At 33.6% G+C, this 18215-nt stretch overlaps 2 protein-coding genes and 1 non-coding gene across 3 annotated transcripts; all 3 read right to left on the bottom strand.

Moving 5' to 3' along the window:
• Nucleotides 1-2533: 2533 nt before the first annotated feature.
• Nucleotides 2534-11986, bottom strand: LOC130674196 (uncharacterized). Its single transcript, XM_057479465.1, has 4 exons — nucleotides 11579-11986; nucleotides 3270-3459; nucleotides 2950-3117; nucleotides 2534-2797 (listed from the first exon to the last, which is right to left on the bottom strand). The coding sequence occupies exons 2-4, from the start codon at nucleotides 3312-3314 to the stop codon at nucleotides 2534-2536; spliced, it is 477 nt and encodes a 158-aa protein (XP_057335448.1). The 5' UTR covers nucleotides 3315-3459; nucleotides 11579-11986.
• On the bottom strand, nucleotides 6584-6656 carry Trnat-cgu (transfer RNA threonine (anticodon CGU)). The gene has a single exon. It is a non-coding gene; the product is annotated as a tRNA-Thr (tRNA).
• A 1669-nt stretch (nucleotides 11987-13655) lies between the features above and the next one.
• LOC130674197 (uncharacterized) lies at nucleotides 13656-17567 on the bottom strand. Its single transcript, XM_057479466.1, has one exon. The coding sequence runs from the start codon at nucleotides 17565-17567 to the stop codon at nucleotides 13656-13658; it is 3912 nt and encodes a 1303-aa protein (XP_057335449.1).
• Nucleotides 17568-18215: the final 648 nt, after the last annotated feature.

An 18215-nucleotide genomic window follows, 5' to 3' on the forward strand; every position in this document is an offset into this window, starting at 1 on the left:
CGGTAACAACAAAAACAAAAATACAATTAATTCAAACGGTAGAGTATTCACATATTAGAGTCATACAATGTAAAGTAGAAATACATAGATCTATATACTACTGTGGACGCTCGAGTCACATCTCGACGGTAAGCAATGGCCACATGCAATATATAGAAGAAACATCTAGGGCGTATTGTGAGGACATACACAAAACACGAACACACCGTATGTACAATACAGTAATTTTAGATATTCCTGCTAATAATACAATTAGTAGAGCAATTACTCTAGCAGGTAGCGCAGACAATGAGGGAAAATGCGAGGTAGGACAGTTTTCTGATCACTACGGAACGTGGAAAAACGTAGTCGTTCAAGATCAGGAGTTTATAACGGTACAAGACTATTTAGCTCCAGTGAATTTCATGAAAAACGAAATAACTCTCCGGTCGGGTGTCAGATGCGCGTATAGTACGGAAAATTGTATAGATATTGAGGGAGGAAATACGTACTGGGAAATCATAAAAAGAGATGCATGCGAGCTCGATCGATTTAAAGTAATATATGAAGGCAACGCCTTCAAAATTAAAGATAATTCAACTAAAGACTACGGTGACGAAATTTACACGGTAACAACTAATCAAATAACATTTGCCCTCTCGGTAAGAGGCTTTATTCCATCGTGTGGACACAAATTAATTAAAACCGAACACCTCAAACTTTTCATTGTTGACAGCCCAGACAATAACTTCTTTGCCGAAAAGACAACACTGACGCCTACGGACATGGACATTTTTGCTTATGTAAACTCAAAGGTCGTATATTTAGAAAAACATTTGAGAAACGAAATAGTAACTATGTACAATGACGTCATGAGACAGCAATGTGAACTAGAAAAATTAATTTTACATAACTCATTAGCGTGAGCAGCTTTAGCACCAGCTGAATTTGCATTTCACTTTATGAAAGAACCTGGCTACATGGCAAACGTAGCAGGTGAAGTCATTAGATTAATAAAATGTGTGCCTGTCGAAATACAAACACGTAAAACAGACGAATGCTACCAGAAATTGCCGTAACCCGGGGGGAAGAAAAATTCTTTATGCTCCCGCGAACCCACTTACTCGTCAAAACAGGTAACCAAATAGATTGCAGCTCTTTCGCGCCTGCATGTATAATATCAATAATGCATGGTACCAAATCTTACCACAACTAGCACCAGCCATTTCTCCTCAAGAAATAGCACCCAAAACACAAATCAATAATGTTTCCAGTAGAAAAAAGCGCAGTTTTAAATACAATAGCTAGAGGCGCGACGGGTCAGGAGACAGTAAATCAGGGGATTACAATAAATAGACTCATCGACGAGGAAGCAATGAAACGCACTCTAGAAAAATGGTGGAATAAACTCCACAGCGTCGTCAACAAGTTAGGAACATACACCGCATCATTTTTAGGAATATTGATGATAGGAAAAGCAGTTAAATTCGCAGCAGATACAACAATTCACGCGCTTGCACTCCATAAAGCAGTTGGCTGGAGTATATTATTACTTGCATCATTTTGGGACACACTTACTAACATCCTACGACACAGACACCACATACGTAACGCCAAAAATAGAACCACCGACGGAAAAATAGAATCCTCTGAATTACAGATACTAGTTGACAACAGTAGACAAAAAGAAACTCAGACGGAAATGACATCGGATGATGAATTACCTGAAATGGATAAAGAAGTTCAGACAAACCTAGAAACTAACAAACATAATGAAACCCCATTAGCTACGAAAAGACCAATATTTCCATAGAGTAATGACGTATGGAAACACTATTCCCGTTATACACGTGCGTACGTAAAGAAAATATATAAATAGAAAAAAAAGCGGAGGGGAAGAAGAAATTTTTATTTCCCAAAAACATTTTTTTTGTGTCATTATTATTCTTTTTTTTCTCTCTCTTTCTCTCCTCCTACATAAACAAAAAAAAATTTAGAAAATGTTGGAAAAACAAAATATAATAAATAAATAATAAACATTAAATTTTCTTATATATATATAAAAAATATATAATAATTAAAAATAAAATAATATCCATATTAATGGATAAATGATTAAAAGTAAATACAATATAGGAATATATACGTAAAGAAAGAAAAGGGAGAGGAAAGAAATGTTGTAGTTCTTTCCACACAATTTCTTTCCCCCAATAAACTAATAATTACAACTAGAAATTAAAATAACAATAAAAATAATAAAATAAACTGATAAATTAAAATAATAAATATATATAAAAACAAGAGGAAGAAAAAAAAAGGGGGAATAAGAATATAATAATAATAACAAAATAAATAAATCGATAAAAATCAAAATGAAACAATTTTTTTTAGATCCGACGGTTCTTTCAAACCGCCATTTATTTAAAAGAACAAACAATTTTTCTTCTCTCGAATTACATAAATTACAAAAAAAAAAAACGTTATTTTTTTTTGGTTGTTTTATTACACTTTAAGTAATCGTTGTTTGCTCGCCTCTCCCCCCACACTTGAATTACTACTCGAGAAAGTAGAAATGTTCCAATCCCGGGAGATTGGTCCACGCAGGATGAGCCCAGTCCGCAGCAGGGTGGTCCTCCCCCCAGCGGCCCTTATGCATCCAACGGATACCGAGGAAGTCGAAATCGTCACCTTCCGTGACGTCAGCTGGTCGCAAAAGCCGCTGATAAAACCAATTGTTACGATCGGCTCGCCGCTGCATTCGACGACGGTAAATTGAATCGATCGAAATCATGCCTTTAATATCTGGACGGTACTCGGGCTGATAACACAAGAAAAAATAAACATTAATATATAACTATTACAAATAAATATCTATACATATAAAAAAAATAATAATAAAAAAAATAAAAAAAAAACAATATATGTATAAATAAAATGAATAATTAAATAGATAAAATTAGGAATACTCACGTCATTCGCTACGCAAATACAATTGTACAGGTCAAAAATCCGCTGAAAGAACTGATACAGCCCCTCCATCGACCTGCGACTCAACCTCCAGGGTCGCCCATAGCCGGAAATCGACGTAATCCAAACCAAAACACCGAGGAAAAAATTCCATAACCCGATATCAGAATTCTAAAAGTAAATGTGAAATAATAAGATTTTCAATAAAAATGGTATTAATAACGAAATCCAATAGGAAAAAAAAAATGAATAAGTAGATAAATAAATAAATAAATAAATAAATAATAATAGAAATACTATTAAGAAAAAAAAAATACACTTACGGACAACGGATCCACACAGTAGTTCACTTGAAGTTGGGGCATCATATTAAATCAGCAGTTAAATCACGAAAATAATGTCGAACAATACACTACTTTTTCTTTCGAATATACCGAATATGCACAGATACGAACCTTTATAATAGGACCCCCGGAAATTTTCACTCGTCCCCACTCAGACACTAAAAACACCCTAGACAAAAAATAGTCGAATGAAAGTTGCGGAAAAGGCCCCCAACATCGGAAAAATTGCCCTTCCAAAATTGACAACACGCCCACGCACACAAATTAACACAAGCATAGACTTAATTTTTTTTATATCATTTAAATATTAAATGAATTTTAGAATCATTAATTTTTCTTCCCCCCTATCTCAATACTACGAGTATAATTTTTGTATGAACAAACGATTTTTTTTATATATACAGAAAAATTAGAAAAACAACTAGTAAGAAAATTGGAACTGAGTAATAACGCTAAGAAATTTTGAAAAATAATCCTTTTTAAATTATAAAAATTTGAAAAAAAAAATTTTTAAAAGAAGGGAGAGATAGGAAAATGATTTTATTTAACAGTATATAGACTCAAATGGAGTTTTAATATAGAGAGTAAAGCAAAAAGCGTAGTATAAAATTTTTTTTTAGATACATTATTGAATAAGTAATTTTAAACGCGAACATGTATACGATTATGAGTAACACGAATGAATCGTACAAAAAAATAATAATAAGGAAAAAAAAATAAAAAAAAAATAAATAAATAAATAAATGAATACAAATAAAGTAATAATAAGTCAATATGAAAATATATAAAGTAGCGCATAAAGGCAGATGAGAGTACTAGATAATATTTAAAAAAAAAAAAAAACTAAAGGTATACATATATATTAGGGTGCTTCGTTTCCGGCGAAAGTATTTTTTTCGTTGCTCATCAAGCAAAATATTGTTTTTAATGCTGAAACAAAAATTCCTGCCAAGTTTGAGCTCTTAATTCCAATCCTAAGTACATTCCATTTGATTTCAAAGATATCCCATTTAAAATACATGTAAATTAAATTACTTTTTTTTTTAACTTTCTAATACTCAGCTGCATTTTACGATATCGACGCGGTTTTGGTCGTAAATTGTAGGGCATTTGGTGTTCTTCAAAAGCGCCCATAGTTACTTAGCTGCAATTCCAGCTGTTTTACTAGTGTCCGTTGCGGAAGTTATTTTTCCTATGAAATTGACCTTTATTGGCTTGCAGAACGTAAACCTATGAAACTACACTAAAAATGTTAGTAGAAATTTTATAGGAAATTTTATTTCCTTCAAAAAAAGTCCATAGTTTCCGAGTTATAGTAATTTTAATAATTTGAAAAATAAAATATTAAAAAAAACAATTACAATTGATATTTTATTTTTCAAATTATTAAAATTACTATAACTCGGAAACTATGGACTTTAGCGACTTGACTCATAGGACTTTTTTTGAAGGGAATAAAATTTTCTATAAAACTTCTTTTAACATTTTTAGTGTAGTTTCATTGGTTTACGTTCTGCAAGCCAATAAAGGTCAATTTCATAGGAAAAATAACTTCCGCAACGGACACTAGTAAAACAGCTGAAATTACAGCTAAGTAACTATGGGCACTTTTGAAGAACACCAAATGCTCTACAATTTGCGACAAAAACCACGTCGATATCATAAAATGCAGCTGAGTATTAGAAAGTTAAAAAAAAAGTAATTTAATTTACATGTATTTTAAATGGGATATCTTTGAAATCAAATGGAATGTACTTAGGATTGGAATTAAGAGCTCAAACTTGGCAGGAATTTTTGTTTCAGCATAAAAAACAATATTTTGCTTGATGAGCAACGAAAAAAATACTTTCGCCGGAAACGAAGCACCCTAATATATATAGACGTAATATATAAATAGCTTTGTAATGATATAATAATACTAAATAATATTAAGAATAAATTAGAAAATAGTAAAAAAAAAAAAAAAGAAAAACAATGACATAATTATAGCAATAACTATAACAAGAAGATGAGGAAGAAACGCCGTCCATTTAATAATCTTAACTTATAATAATTTTTTTTTCGTATAAACCTGTAGAAAGAAATTACCTTTTTATATTAAATTTTCATTTATAAAAAATATAGAACTTTCTATGAAAAAAATTTTTTTTTAATTTCTTTTTTTACTCGTAAAAATATTTGTTTTTTTTCATATACAGTTATTCAAAGAAAAAAAAAGAAAGGAAAAGAAAATAAAAAAAAAAATAAAATAAAGAAAAAAAAAACATTCTTAAACAAAAAATTAATAATATTTAGAAAAAAAAGAAGAAAAAAACCCAACAAAAAAAAAATAATAGAAATTTTTTTTTTTAAGAAAAATTATAATAAAATGGTACATAATTCGAGATGCTTATTGAATAAAAAAATATATATAATAATAAAATTTTTTTTATTCTAGAAGTAAGTTTTTTTTTTGTAGATAATTTGTCTAACCGAGAACAAGGAAAACGTGATAAACAATTTATTTCAATCCTTAAAGAAACAGGATTAAGAAAAAAAAATACAAAAATAACACAAACATCAAAAACCCATTAAAATGTTTATCACGGTTTACAAACAGACGGATTAAAAAGTAAATGGATTTTTTTTTCAAATAGCGCTACTAAGAGGCAGATGACGAATCATAGGTCCCAGGTCGGTACATAGATCACCCATGTGTCAGAATACTGTAAAAACGATTAAAATCACCCGTGTCGCAGATACTGTAAAAAAGACTAAAATCACCAATTGTCAGAATAGTGTAAAAAGGACTAAAATCACCCATGTGTTAAAATACTGTAATAAAGGCTAAAATCACTCGTGTGTTAGAAAACTGTAAAAAAGACTAACATCACCCGTGTGAGAATGCTGGAAAAAAGACTGAAATCACTCATGTGTCAGAATACTGTAAACAAGACTAAAATCGCCCGTGTGTTTGAATAACGTAGAGAAACTAAAATCATCCGTGTGTCAAAATACTGTAAAAGAGACTAAAAACACCCACGCGTCAGAACGCTCTAAAACAGACTAAAATCACCTATGTGTTAAAATACTATAAAAAAGACTAAAATCTCCCATGTGTTAGATTATTGTAAAAAAGACTAAAATCACCCGTGTGTCAAAATACTGTAAAAAAACTAAAATCACCCGTGTGTTAGAATACTGTAAAATGAACTGAAATCACCCGGGTGTTTTAGTTCATTTTATATAGTGGAAACCCAAACATGCAAACCTCTCAATAAGACAATTTATAGATAAATTGAGAAAAATATAGATGGCCGAACTGGGAATCGAACCCAGACCAATTCGGTAACGCGCCGAGTGCTCTACCAGTTAAGCTATCCGGCCCTATACTATATTCCGTTCAATTTGATCTATAACTTATTGAGCCACACCGTCCTTCTTACGGTAATACACCATTTTATATAGTGGAAATCTAAACATGCAAACCTCTCAATAAGACAATTTATAGATAAATTGAGAAAAATATAGATAGGCCGAACTGGGAATCGAACCCAGACCAATTTGGTAACGCGCCGAGTGCTCTACCAGTTGAGCTATCCGGCCCTATACTATATTCCGTTCAATTTGATCTATAACTTATTGAGCCACACCGTCCTTCTTACGGTAATACACCATTTTATATAGTGAAAACCTAAACATGCAAACCTCTCAATAAGACAATTTATAGATAAATTGAGAAAAAAAACAGACTACTGTGAAAAAGACTAAAATCACTCGTGTGTCAAAATACTACGAAAATGACTCAAATCAGACGTGTCTTAGAATACCGTAACAAAACTAAAATCACTCGTGTGTCAAAATACTATAAAATAGACTAAAATCACCCGTTCGACAGAATGCTGGAAAGGAGATCAAAATTACTCATGTGTCAGATTAGTGTAGAAATACTGAAATCAATCGTGTGTCAGAAAACTGTAAAAACGACTAAAATCGCCAAGTGTCAGAATAGTGTGAATCAGACTAAAATTACTCGAATGTCAGAATACTGTAAAATAGACTAGAATCACTTGTGTGTAAGAATACTGTTAAATAAACTGGAATCACCCGGGTGTTAGACTACTGTAAAAAAGACTAAAATCACTCGTGTGTCAGAATACTACGAGAATGACTCAAATTAGACGTGTCTTAGAGTACCGGAACAAAACTAAAATCACTTGTGTGTCAAAATACTATAAAATAGACTAAAATCACCTGTGTGACAGATAAATACAAAAACTACTCAAATCACTAACGTACCAGAATGCTGTAAAAACGACTAAAATTACTCGTGTGTCAGAATACTGTAAAAACGACTAGAATCACCCGTTTGTCAGAATGCTGTAAGGAAGACTAAAATCACTGATGTGTCAGAATACTGTAAAAAAGACTAACATCACCCGTGTGTCAGAATACTGTAAATAAAACTGAAATCACCTGGGTGTTAGAATACTGTAAGAAAGACTGAAATCACTCATGTTTCAGAATACTGTAAAAAAACTATAATCACCCGTGTGTCAGAATACTGTAAGAAAGACTAAAAGTACTATGTGTCAGAATAGTGTAATACGGACTTCAATCACTCGTATATCAGAATGCTGTAAAATAGACTAGAATCACTTGTGTGTAAGAATACTGTTAAATAAACTGGAATCACCCGGGTGTTAGACTACTGTAAAAAAGACTAAAATCACTCGTGTGTCAGAATACTACGAGAATGACTCAAATTAGACGTGTCTTAGAGTACCGGAACAAAACTAAAATCACTTGTGTGTCAAAATACTATAAAATAGACTAAAATCACCTGTGTGACAGATAAATACAAAAACTACTCAAATCACTAACGTACCAGAATGCTGTAAAAACGACTAAAATAACTCGTGTGTCAGAATACTGTAAAAACGACTAGAATCACCCGTTGGTCAGAATGCTGTAAAAACGACTAAAATGACCCGTGTGTCAGAATACTGTAAAAACGACTAGAATCACCCGTTTGTCAGAATGCTGTAAGGAAGACTAAAATCACTGATGTGTCAGAATACTGTAAAAAAGACTAGAATCACCCGTTTGTCAGAATGCTGTAAGGAAGACTAAAATCACTGATGTGTCAGAATACTGTAAAAAAGACTAACATCACCCGTGTGTCAGAATACTGTAAATAAAACTGAAATCACCTGGGTGTTAGAATACTGTAAGAAAGACTGAAATCACTCATGTTTCAGAATACTGTAAAAAAACTATAATTACCCGTGTGTCAGAATACTGTAAGAAAGACTAAAAGTACTATGTGTCAGAATAGTGTAATACGGACTTCAATCACTCGTATATCAGAATGCTGTAAAATAGACTAGAATCACTTGTGTGACAGATAAATACAAAAACTACTCAAATCACTAACGTACCAGAATGCTGTAAAAACGACTAAAATTACTCGTGTGTCAGAATACTGTAAAAACGACTAGAATCACCCGTTGGTCAGAATGCTGTAAAAACGACTAAAATGACCCGTGTGTCAGAATACTGTAAAAACGACTAGAATCACCCGTTTGTCAGAATGCTGTAAGGAAGACTAAAATCACTGATGTGTCAGAATACTGTAAAAAAGACTAACATCACCCGTGTGTCAGAATACTGTAAATAAAACTGAAATCACCTGGGTGTTAGAATACTGTAAGAAAGACTGAAATCACTCATGTTTCAGAATACTGTAAAAAAACTATAATCACCCGTGTGTCAGAATACTGTAAGAAAGACTAAAAGTACTATGTGTCAGAATAGTGTAATACGGACTTCAATCACTCGTATATCAGAATGCTGTAAAAAAGACTAAAATCTACCGTGTGTTAGAATACCGTAATAAAAAATAAATTCAATCGTGTGTCAGAATGCTGTAAAATAGACTATACCCTGGTTAAAAAAGAGAATTAAAAAGGATTAAGCCATGTAACGTGGCCATTTAAGAGAGGATTGGCAGTATTAAAAAGGATTAAAAATGTTGAAAAATTAATTCTTTTTAATCCTTTTTAATTCACTTTTTTAAACAGGGATAATCACTCGTGTGTCAGAATACTGTAAGAACGACTAAAAACACCGACGCGTCAAAATGCTGTAAAAAAGACCAAAATTACCCGTGTGTCAGAATACTGTAAAAAAGACTAAAATCACCCACGCGTCAGAACGCTCTAAAACAGACTAAAATCACCTATGTGTTGAAATACTGTAAAAAAGACTAAAATCTCCCATGTGTTAGATTATTGTGAAAAAGACTAAAATCGCCCGTGTGTCAAAATACTGTAAAAAAACTAAAATCACCCGTGTGTTAGAATACTAGAAAAAAGACTAAAATCACCCGTTCGACAGAATGCTGGAAAGGAGACTAAAATTACTCATGTGTCAGAATAGTGTAGAAATACTGAAATCAGTCGTGTGTCAGAAAACTGTAAAAACGACTAAAATCACCCGTTTGTCAGAATGCTGTAAGGAAGACTAAAATCACTCATGTGTCAGAATACTGTAAAAAAGACTGAAATCACCCGTGTGTCAAAATACTGTAAAAAAGACTGAAATCACTCATGTGTCAGAATACTGTAAAATAGACTATTATCACTCGTGTGTCAGAATACTGTAAAAACGACTAAAAACACCCGTGTGTCAGAATACTGTAAAAAAGACTGAAATCACTTATGTGTCAGAATACTGTAAAAAAGACTAAAATCACCCGTGTGTCATAATACTGTAAGTGAAACTGAAATCACCTGGGTGTTAGAATACTGTAAGAATGACTGAAATCACTCATGTGTCAGAATAGTGTAATACAGACTTAAATCACTCGTATATCAGAATGCTGTAAAAAAGTCTAAAATCTCCTGTGTGTTAGCATACCGTAATAAATAATAAATTCAATCGTGTGTCAGAATGCTGTAAAATAGACTATCATCACTTGTGTGTCAGAATACTTTAAAAACGACGAAAAACACTCGTGTGTCAGAATACTGTAAAAAAGACTAAAATCACTAATTGTCAGAATAGTGTTAAACAGACTAAAATCACTCGTCTGTCAGAATGCTGTAAAAAAAACTAATATAACCTGTGTGTCAGAATACTGTAAAAACAAATACGACCACCCGTGTGTCAGAATGTTATCAAAATGACTGAAATCAATCGTCTGTCAGAATGCTGTAAAAAAAACTAATATAACCTGTGTGTCAGAATACTGTAAAAACAAATACGACCACCCGTGTGTCAGAATGTTGTCAAAATGACTGAAATCACTCATGTGTCAGAATACTGTAAAAAAACTTAAATCAATCGTGCATCAGAAAACTGTAACAATGTCTAAAATCACTAAGTGTCAGAATAGTGTAAATCAGACTAAAATCTCTTGTATGTCAGAATGCTGTTAAAAAGACTAGAATCACTTGTGTGTCAGAATACTGTAAAATAAAGTGAAATTACCCGAGTGTTAGAATACTGTAAAAAAGACTGAAATCATTCATGTGTCAGAATAATGTAAAAAAGACTAAAATCACTCGTGAGTCAGAATACTGTAAGAAAGACTAAAATCACTCACTCGTCAGAATGCTGTAAGAAAAACTGAAATCACTCATGTTTCAGAATACTGTAAAAAAACTATTATCACCCGTGCGTCAGAATACTGTAAAAAGACTAAAAGTACCATGTGTCAGAATAGTGTAATACAGACTTAAATCACTCCTATATCAGAATGCTGCAAAAAAGACTAAAATCTCCCGTGTGTTAGAATACTGTTAAAAAGACTAAAATCACCCTCGTGTTAGAATACTGTAAAAACGACTAAATTTACCAGTGTGTCAGAATGCTATAAAAAAAACTAAAATCACTCGTGCGTATGAATGCTGTAAAATAGACTAAAATCACCAATGTGTCAGAATACTGTAAAATAGACAACTCACCCGTGTGTCAGAATACTTCGAAAAACGAGTGATTTTAGCCGCGTGTCAGAATACTGTAAAAAGCCTAAAATCTCCCGTGTGTCAAAATGCTGTAAAAAGGACCAAAATCACCCGTGTGTCAGAATACTTTTAAAAAGACTAATATAACCTGTGTGTCAGAATTCTGTAAAAACGACTACAACCACTCATGTGTCAGAATGTTGTAAACAAGACTGAAATCACTCATGTGTCAGAATGCTGTATTAAGGACTAAAATCACCCGTATGTTAAGTCCAGGTTGATGTTTGGGCGCTGGCGTAGTCGAGCGGTCGATTTAAATTGGACGTAATGAGAACTTACATATAATTATAAATAATTATTAAGTATGCGTTGAACAGCCACCATTCGGTGGTTGTAATTAACTGGTTGTTTGAATATATATATTTCTTAATATATATTAATCCGATGTATTCAATAATAAATGAACAGTTTTGAGTGATTCGAAAATATACAGTTGAATTAGTTTATAATATTGTTAATGTACTCTTAACAATAATTTAAAGAGGGTGAGAACGAAGTTGAGTTTCTCATATTGAGCCTAACTGCTCTCGATGATTGTATATTTCAGACTGACTTCTCTTGATCGAGAAAAACTAGAGTGTTTCTTATTAATACGAGGCGCTTGGGCATCAGGCCCGCGCATCGCTTGATGTAGAGGGGTGGATCGAGATAATGAATATTCTTGAATAATCCATGCTCTGTTCTCACGCTTTCTCTGTTTTTGTTACTGACAAATGAGTTACTTATCTATGAACAAAAGTTATCTTAGAACAAAATAGGTATTTGTGCAGCTGCACGTCTCGAGAATTTACTCGAGGCGTCAGCGTTTATTCGTACATAACAAATATCAAGAGAAAAATCACTTTATCAATGTATTTTAAATATTTTAAATAATATTATATTATTTTATATTATTATATTATGTTATACTATTATATTATATTATTATCCTATATTACATTATATTATTACTCTAGATTAAAGAGTAACTTATTAATTATGCAACTTGATAAATCAGAGACATCTGCCGAGCAGGCTAGGGCGTAACACCTTCCAATCCGGTAGACAAGCGTCCCGCTTGTTTTGGGCCTTAGCTCTCGTTGAAAATGTTTTTTTTTTTCATTCTAGACAATAGTTTTTATTTTATCTATTTCAAAGCTTTCAAATCTGTATATCGATCTGTAGCCTAGCATTTAAATGCTTGTTTTAAACGGAAATCATTATACAGCTATTTAGTTTTCGAAAGCTAATGAGTTAATATTAGCAAATAGATTGATAGCTTCGATTCTGATAGGAGATTAGAAACAATGATGTGTCGTTTTAGAGATAAGTTCTGTATCATTTGAATTATTGAAGTTACTTGATTGTTTATTGCATTCCTATTATCTGTATTTAATGAATTATAAGATACGAATGAATCTACAAAATCATTGTGTTTTTTATCACAATCGCGGATGGGATGTTAATGTTCATGCAATTGTAATAATTTAATAAGTTAAATTAATATCTTATTAATGTTTCTTTATTTTGAATTTCAATATAGTAACTGATGTAATTTAATAATGAACAAAATGCTTTTATAAATTAATTGAACAAAAATGGTGAATATAAATCAATGAACAAATTCGGTAATAACTTCAAGATGGAATTTGCTTTGAATTTTGGTAAGGATGAGAAGTAGGCAAGTCTCAACTAAACGGTTTGGGTTCTTGGTGGTAACTGTCTTATTATTTTTGTCTTGTCTCTGAGACCCTTTAACCTCAGGACCCTTGAACTGTATGTAAAAATCTAAGTGTTTAGAAAAGGTGGGAAACGTGACATTGTGATTGGGAATCAGCAATTGTAGGAGTAACAATCCTTGGAGTAGGAGGAGGTATTGCGAGAAAGGATAGACCAGAGAAAAGAGCGAGACATTAGAAAGGCTAGAAATTATTTAGAGAAAACTGGAGACCATATGATATCGACATAGGCTTAGGACAGAAGACATTTAAAGGAAAAAGGCAATAAAGTAATTTAGTTCAGCTGGACGACGTCGTCTGGGAAAATAAATTTAAATTTTACTTAAGGAATAAATTTTAAGAGGCCTTTAGGATTAAGTTGTAAATTATCTAAACTCAAATTCAGAGAAACTCACATTTTGAAGTTTTACAATATATAAAAAAAAAAGGTCTTAAATCATAAAACTAAAATATTGTCAAACAATGGAATTAAAATTGGCTATGCTCTCAACGCCGATAGTTATCTTAAAAATATTTGGAATAAAATAAAAATTAGAAATGTTGAACTACAATATTATAAAAATCAGTCATAACTTTAAACATTCTCCCCCCGTTGAGAGGTCATAGCCGAGCAACTTAATGTCTCTAAATATTCAATTTTAGCTCTGATTGGAATCATCGCACACAGGTAAAATTGCAAGTTTTTTAATATTTCGAACAAAAGTATTTCTTGAGGTTTTCACTTTCACTGTACGAATAATACCATCATCACCTGGATAACATTCGATAACTTGCCCCATCACCCATTGTGCTGGTGGGGAATTATCATCTCGAAGGAGAACGACTGCTCCCTGAGTAATATTAGGCTCAGGTTTATCCCACTTCGTTCTACGAGTGAGTTCATTAAGATATTCTAAGCTCCACCGCTTCCAAAAATCTTGTTTTACCTTTTGAATATGTTCCCAGGTTGATAAGCGGTTAGTTGGAATATCTGTAAAATCATGACCTCGAAGGTTGGTCAGCGAATCACCAATTAAAAAATGGCCGGGGGTAAGGACTAAGGGATCGTTTGAATCTGAGGAAATAGGAGTTAGTGGTCTTGAATTTAAGATGGCTTCGATTTCAATTACTAAAGTGTTAAATTGTTCATATGTGAACAGCATTTCATGTCCAGCCACATGTTGTAGAAGCCTTTTAAAACTTTTTACTGCAGCTTCCCATAAACCTCCAACGTGAGGGGCCTGTGGTGGAATGAAATGCCACTGAATGCCTTTGGTAGTAAGGTACCCTTGAATTTTTTCTTGAGCCTCAGCCGTGGAAAGTTCATCGGTCAATTCTCGTAAAATATTATTTGCACCAACAAAGTTGGTCCCATTGTCACTATATATATCTTGGCACAACCCACGTCGTGAGACAAATCTTCTCAATGCTGATAAGAAACCTTCGGATGTCAAATCAGTAATTAATTCAAGGTGGACTGCTTTCACTGCAAGACACACAAATACAGCAACATACGATTTGATTTGTGCCCGATTGCGAAATTTCTTTTCCTTAAGGATAAACGGTCCACAGTAATCTACTCCAACTTGGCTAAACGGACGTGAGGGATTGACTCGAGGCTTAGGTAGATTACCCATAAGATAATTAGTAGTAGGAGGTCTGGCTTTACAACATTGTACACATTTGTTGAGGATTTTGTATACCTGGCTTCGACCTTCAATAATCCAGTATTTGCGCCGCAAAATGTACAATGTTTGTTGCACTCCGCAGTGTAAATGTATCCTGTGTGTATGACGAATAAAAAGATTGGTGACATGGTTATTTTTCGGTAAGATAATAGGATGTTTTGCATCAAAGGGTAAATTAGAGAAGGATAAACGACCACCGACTCTCATTATCCCATTATCATCCAACATTGGGGTTAATTTTGAAAGTTGAGCATTTGTATGTTTTGACAAGTCCAATTTATTAAGAATTTTAAGATCTTCGGCAAAAGCTTGACGTTGAACTGCCTTAATTACTCGAATCTCTACTTCCCGTAATTCTTTTACTGTTAATGGGCCTTTTGTTTGACGCCCTCTTACAAACCTGAAGCAATAAGCCAACGAACGCATCAGACGGTCAAGATTCGAAAACTTGTCAAATGTTGTAAATTCTCTTTTGGTGGTAAACAGACAAGTGAAGCGCCGTTGCTCAGGTATTTCTTTACTGAAATGTAAATTAGTGACTGGCCACTTATTCTGGGGCTCGCTTAACCATAGAGGTCCCTTTCTCCAAATTTTCATTGAAAGAAAGTCAGCAGGTAGAACCCCTCTTGACACAAGATCTGCAGGATTATCTTTTGTGGGTACATGGTGCCATTTGTCAATAATCGTTTTGTTTTGAATGTCTGCCACTCGGTTGGAAACAAACGTTTTTAAATGCTGAGGTGATGTATTGAGCCAATGTAAAACTATAGTTGAATCAGTCCAACAATAAATTCCATCAAATGTCATCTTAATGGCTGAAACTGTAGCTGTAATTAACGTTGCTAGAAGTTGTGCACCGCACAACTCTAATCTTGGTATGGTAATTGTTTTTAATGGAGCAACCCTTGATTTGGCACACAATAATTGTACTCGCGTCTTACCTTGATGGTCAAGTACACGCAAATAAACGCAAGCACCATATGCCTTTTCACTTGCATCTGAAAATCCATGTAGCTGTATATTTTTTATTGTTGATGACATAATCGTCCGGGGAAAAGATATCTGGTTCAATAACTGCAGTTGACTGCAGTAGGTTTTCCATTCAGTGTGAAGTTCCAATGGCAAAGATTCATCCCAATCGAGTTTCTCGGACCATAATCTCTGTAGAAGAATTTTAGCTATGATAATAACAGGTGCTAATAGTCCTAGAGGATCAAAAATTTTCGCTACTTCAGACAGAATAGTTCTCTTTGTGATTTTAGTCTGGTTTGTAATGGTAATAGCATTAACTGTATACATTATGCTATCGGTCTTTGACTCCCAGCAGACGCCCAAAGTCTTTAATGTTGTGTCGCCCAACTGTAAATGAGGGTTAATGTTTTCTTTGGCAATATCCTTTAATACCTCACTGTCATTTGATGCCCATTGACGAATAATTAAACCAGCCTTGGCAAGTATATGGGAGACTTCTTGTCGCATTTGAATCGCTTCTAATTTGGTTTGGGCTCCAGTGAGTAGATCATCTACATAAAAGTCCTCCGTCAGAATTTTGGCTGCTATGGGAAACGAGTGACCTTCATCTTGGGCCAGTTGATGTAAACAACGGATAGCCAGGTATGGTGCGGGTCTAAGTCCAAAGGTTACTGTATTCAATTCATAGGATTGTGTTTTATTACCATGATTCCATAATATACGTTGAAATTTTCTGTCTTCTTTCCGCACTAAAAATTGTCGGTACATTTTTTCAATGTCACCTGTTAAAACGATTGGATGCTTTCGAAAACGAATTAAAAGTGAAAAAAGGTCCGATTGAATAGTAGGTCCAGTGAACAGTTTATCGTTTAATGATATACCTGTTGTTGTATTTGCTGAACCATCAAATACAACTCTCACCTTGGTGGTCATGCTTGTTTCCTTTATTACAGCATGATGCGGAAGATAATAACTGGTGGTGGCTGTCGGTTGATCATGAATTAGAGACATATGATTTAAATCTAAATATTCTTGTATAACTTGGTGATATTGAGTCTTTAAACTTGGATTTCTTTTTAATTTTTGTTCGGTGTTTATCAATCTCTTGAGGGCTAAGTGGTATGAGTCTCCTAATGCTGGAATACGTGGATTGAATGGTAGTGCTACTACGTAGCGACCAGTTGGATCTCTTGTAATATGTTTTTGGAAATGCTGCTCACACTCCTCTTCCTCTGGAGTAAATCTTTTGGAGCTTGGACATTCTTCAATTTCCCAGAATTTATTTAGGTCAAAATCATTGATATTTGTAACATGGCATGCTGCTGGTTTGACGTATTTACTTGAAGGCGCTGCTCCACCTATAATCCAACCAAGCAGTGTTTTCTGAAGGAATAATTCTTGTTGTGCAGGTAAAGAGATTTTGATTTGACCTATACATAGCAGAGAGAGAGTAGTACCTGCACCTATAAGCAGGTCAATTGGTGCGGGCTTATAAAACAAAGGATCTGCTAACTTAATGTTAGATGGAATTTTCAATGTTTCTTGATGAATAGGTTGATCCGGTACTATCTGAGAAATCATTGGTATAATTAGAAAGGTAAGTGTTTTCTTGTATTTATTTACTCGGGATGTAATTGTCGCTGTGGTTATTTCATTACAATAGGTGGTCATGGCATTCAGTGCTCCAACAGGTACACGGCATGTGCTTGTTTTCAATTTTAAAAGTCTTGCCATACTCTGAGTCATAAAATTTGTTGTGGAACAGGTATCTAGTAAGGCTCGACAATGGATGGGTTGTTGGTCTTTATCTAAGACATTCAATACAGCGGTGACCATTATGTCGTTCGACACAGTATTTAATACTAAACTAACTTGTTTTTCTTCTCCTGGTGTTGCTTCATTGGTGTGCATATTTTGATTATGTAGTCATGCTCGTGTTTCATTACTCGTAGTTGCATAATTAACATTCCAAGTTTGGGCTAAATTATCATCTCTTTGAAAATGTAGCAACGTATTATGACGTTTTGAACATATTTGACATGATGCTTTCGATGTACAAGACTTGATACTGTGCCCTTTTCCAAAACAATTGTAACAGCGATTAGTATCCTTAATTACTTTACGTCGGTCATCTATGGACAAATTTCGGAATTTTTCACAGGTATATAACAAATGATGCTCGTGGCAGACAGGGCAGGTAATAGCTGGGTCGACATTCTTATTGTTCGAAAACTTATTGTAATGGTGATTCGAATTGTTTGTAACGTGAAGTGCTTGAGAAAATGGTTTATGCTGATGGTTATCTTTTCGAGGTAGTGGATTAGATGATGTTTCATTAGACCGAGACGTGTCACCACAACTAGCTCGTTTTTCTAGAAATTTTAATAGATTTTTATACGATGGAACTTTTTCATCGGTCAAAGTGAGCTCCCAATGCCATATGGTCGTTGAATTAAGTTTTGATAAAATTAAATCTACTAAAGGAATATCCCACGATGATACTGGTGCTTTCAAATTTTCTAATGCTCTGGTATGCTGGTGGAAGGTGTCTACCAATTG

This window comes from Microplitis mediator, chromosome 9 (assembly GCF_029852145.1).
Source record: "Microplitis mediator isolate UGA2020A chromosome 9, iyMicMedi2.1, whole genome shotgun sequence".
Classification (NCBI taxonomy): Eukaryota; Metazoa; Arthropoda; class Insecta; order Hymenoptera; family Braconidae; genus Microplitis; species Microplitis mediator.

Coding starts and splice junctions, on each gene's coding strand:
- LOC130674196 (XM_057479465.1), bottom strand. CDS start 3,314: ATGATGCCCCAACTTCAAGTGAACTACTGTGTGGATCCGTTGTCC. Junction 3,118..3,269: donor ACTGTGTGGATCCGTTGTCC/GTAAGTGTATTT, acceptor ATTTACTTTTAG/AATTCTGATATCGGGTTATG. Junction 2,798..2,949: donor GTATTTGCGTAGCGAATGAC/GTGAGTATTCCT, acceptor TTGTGTTATCAG/CCCGAGTACCGTCCAGATAT.
- LOC130674197 (XM_057479466.1), bottom strand. CDS start 17,567: ATGCACACCAATGAAGCAACACCAGGAGAAGAAAAACAAGTTAGTTTA.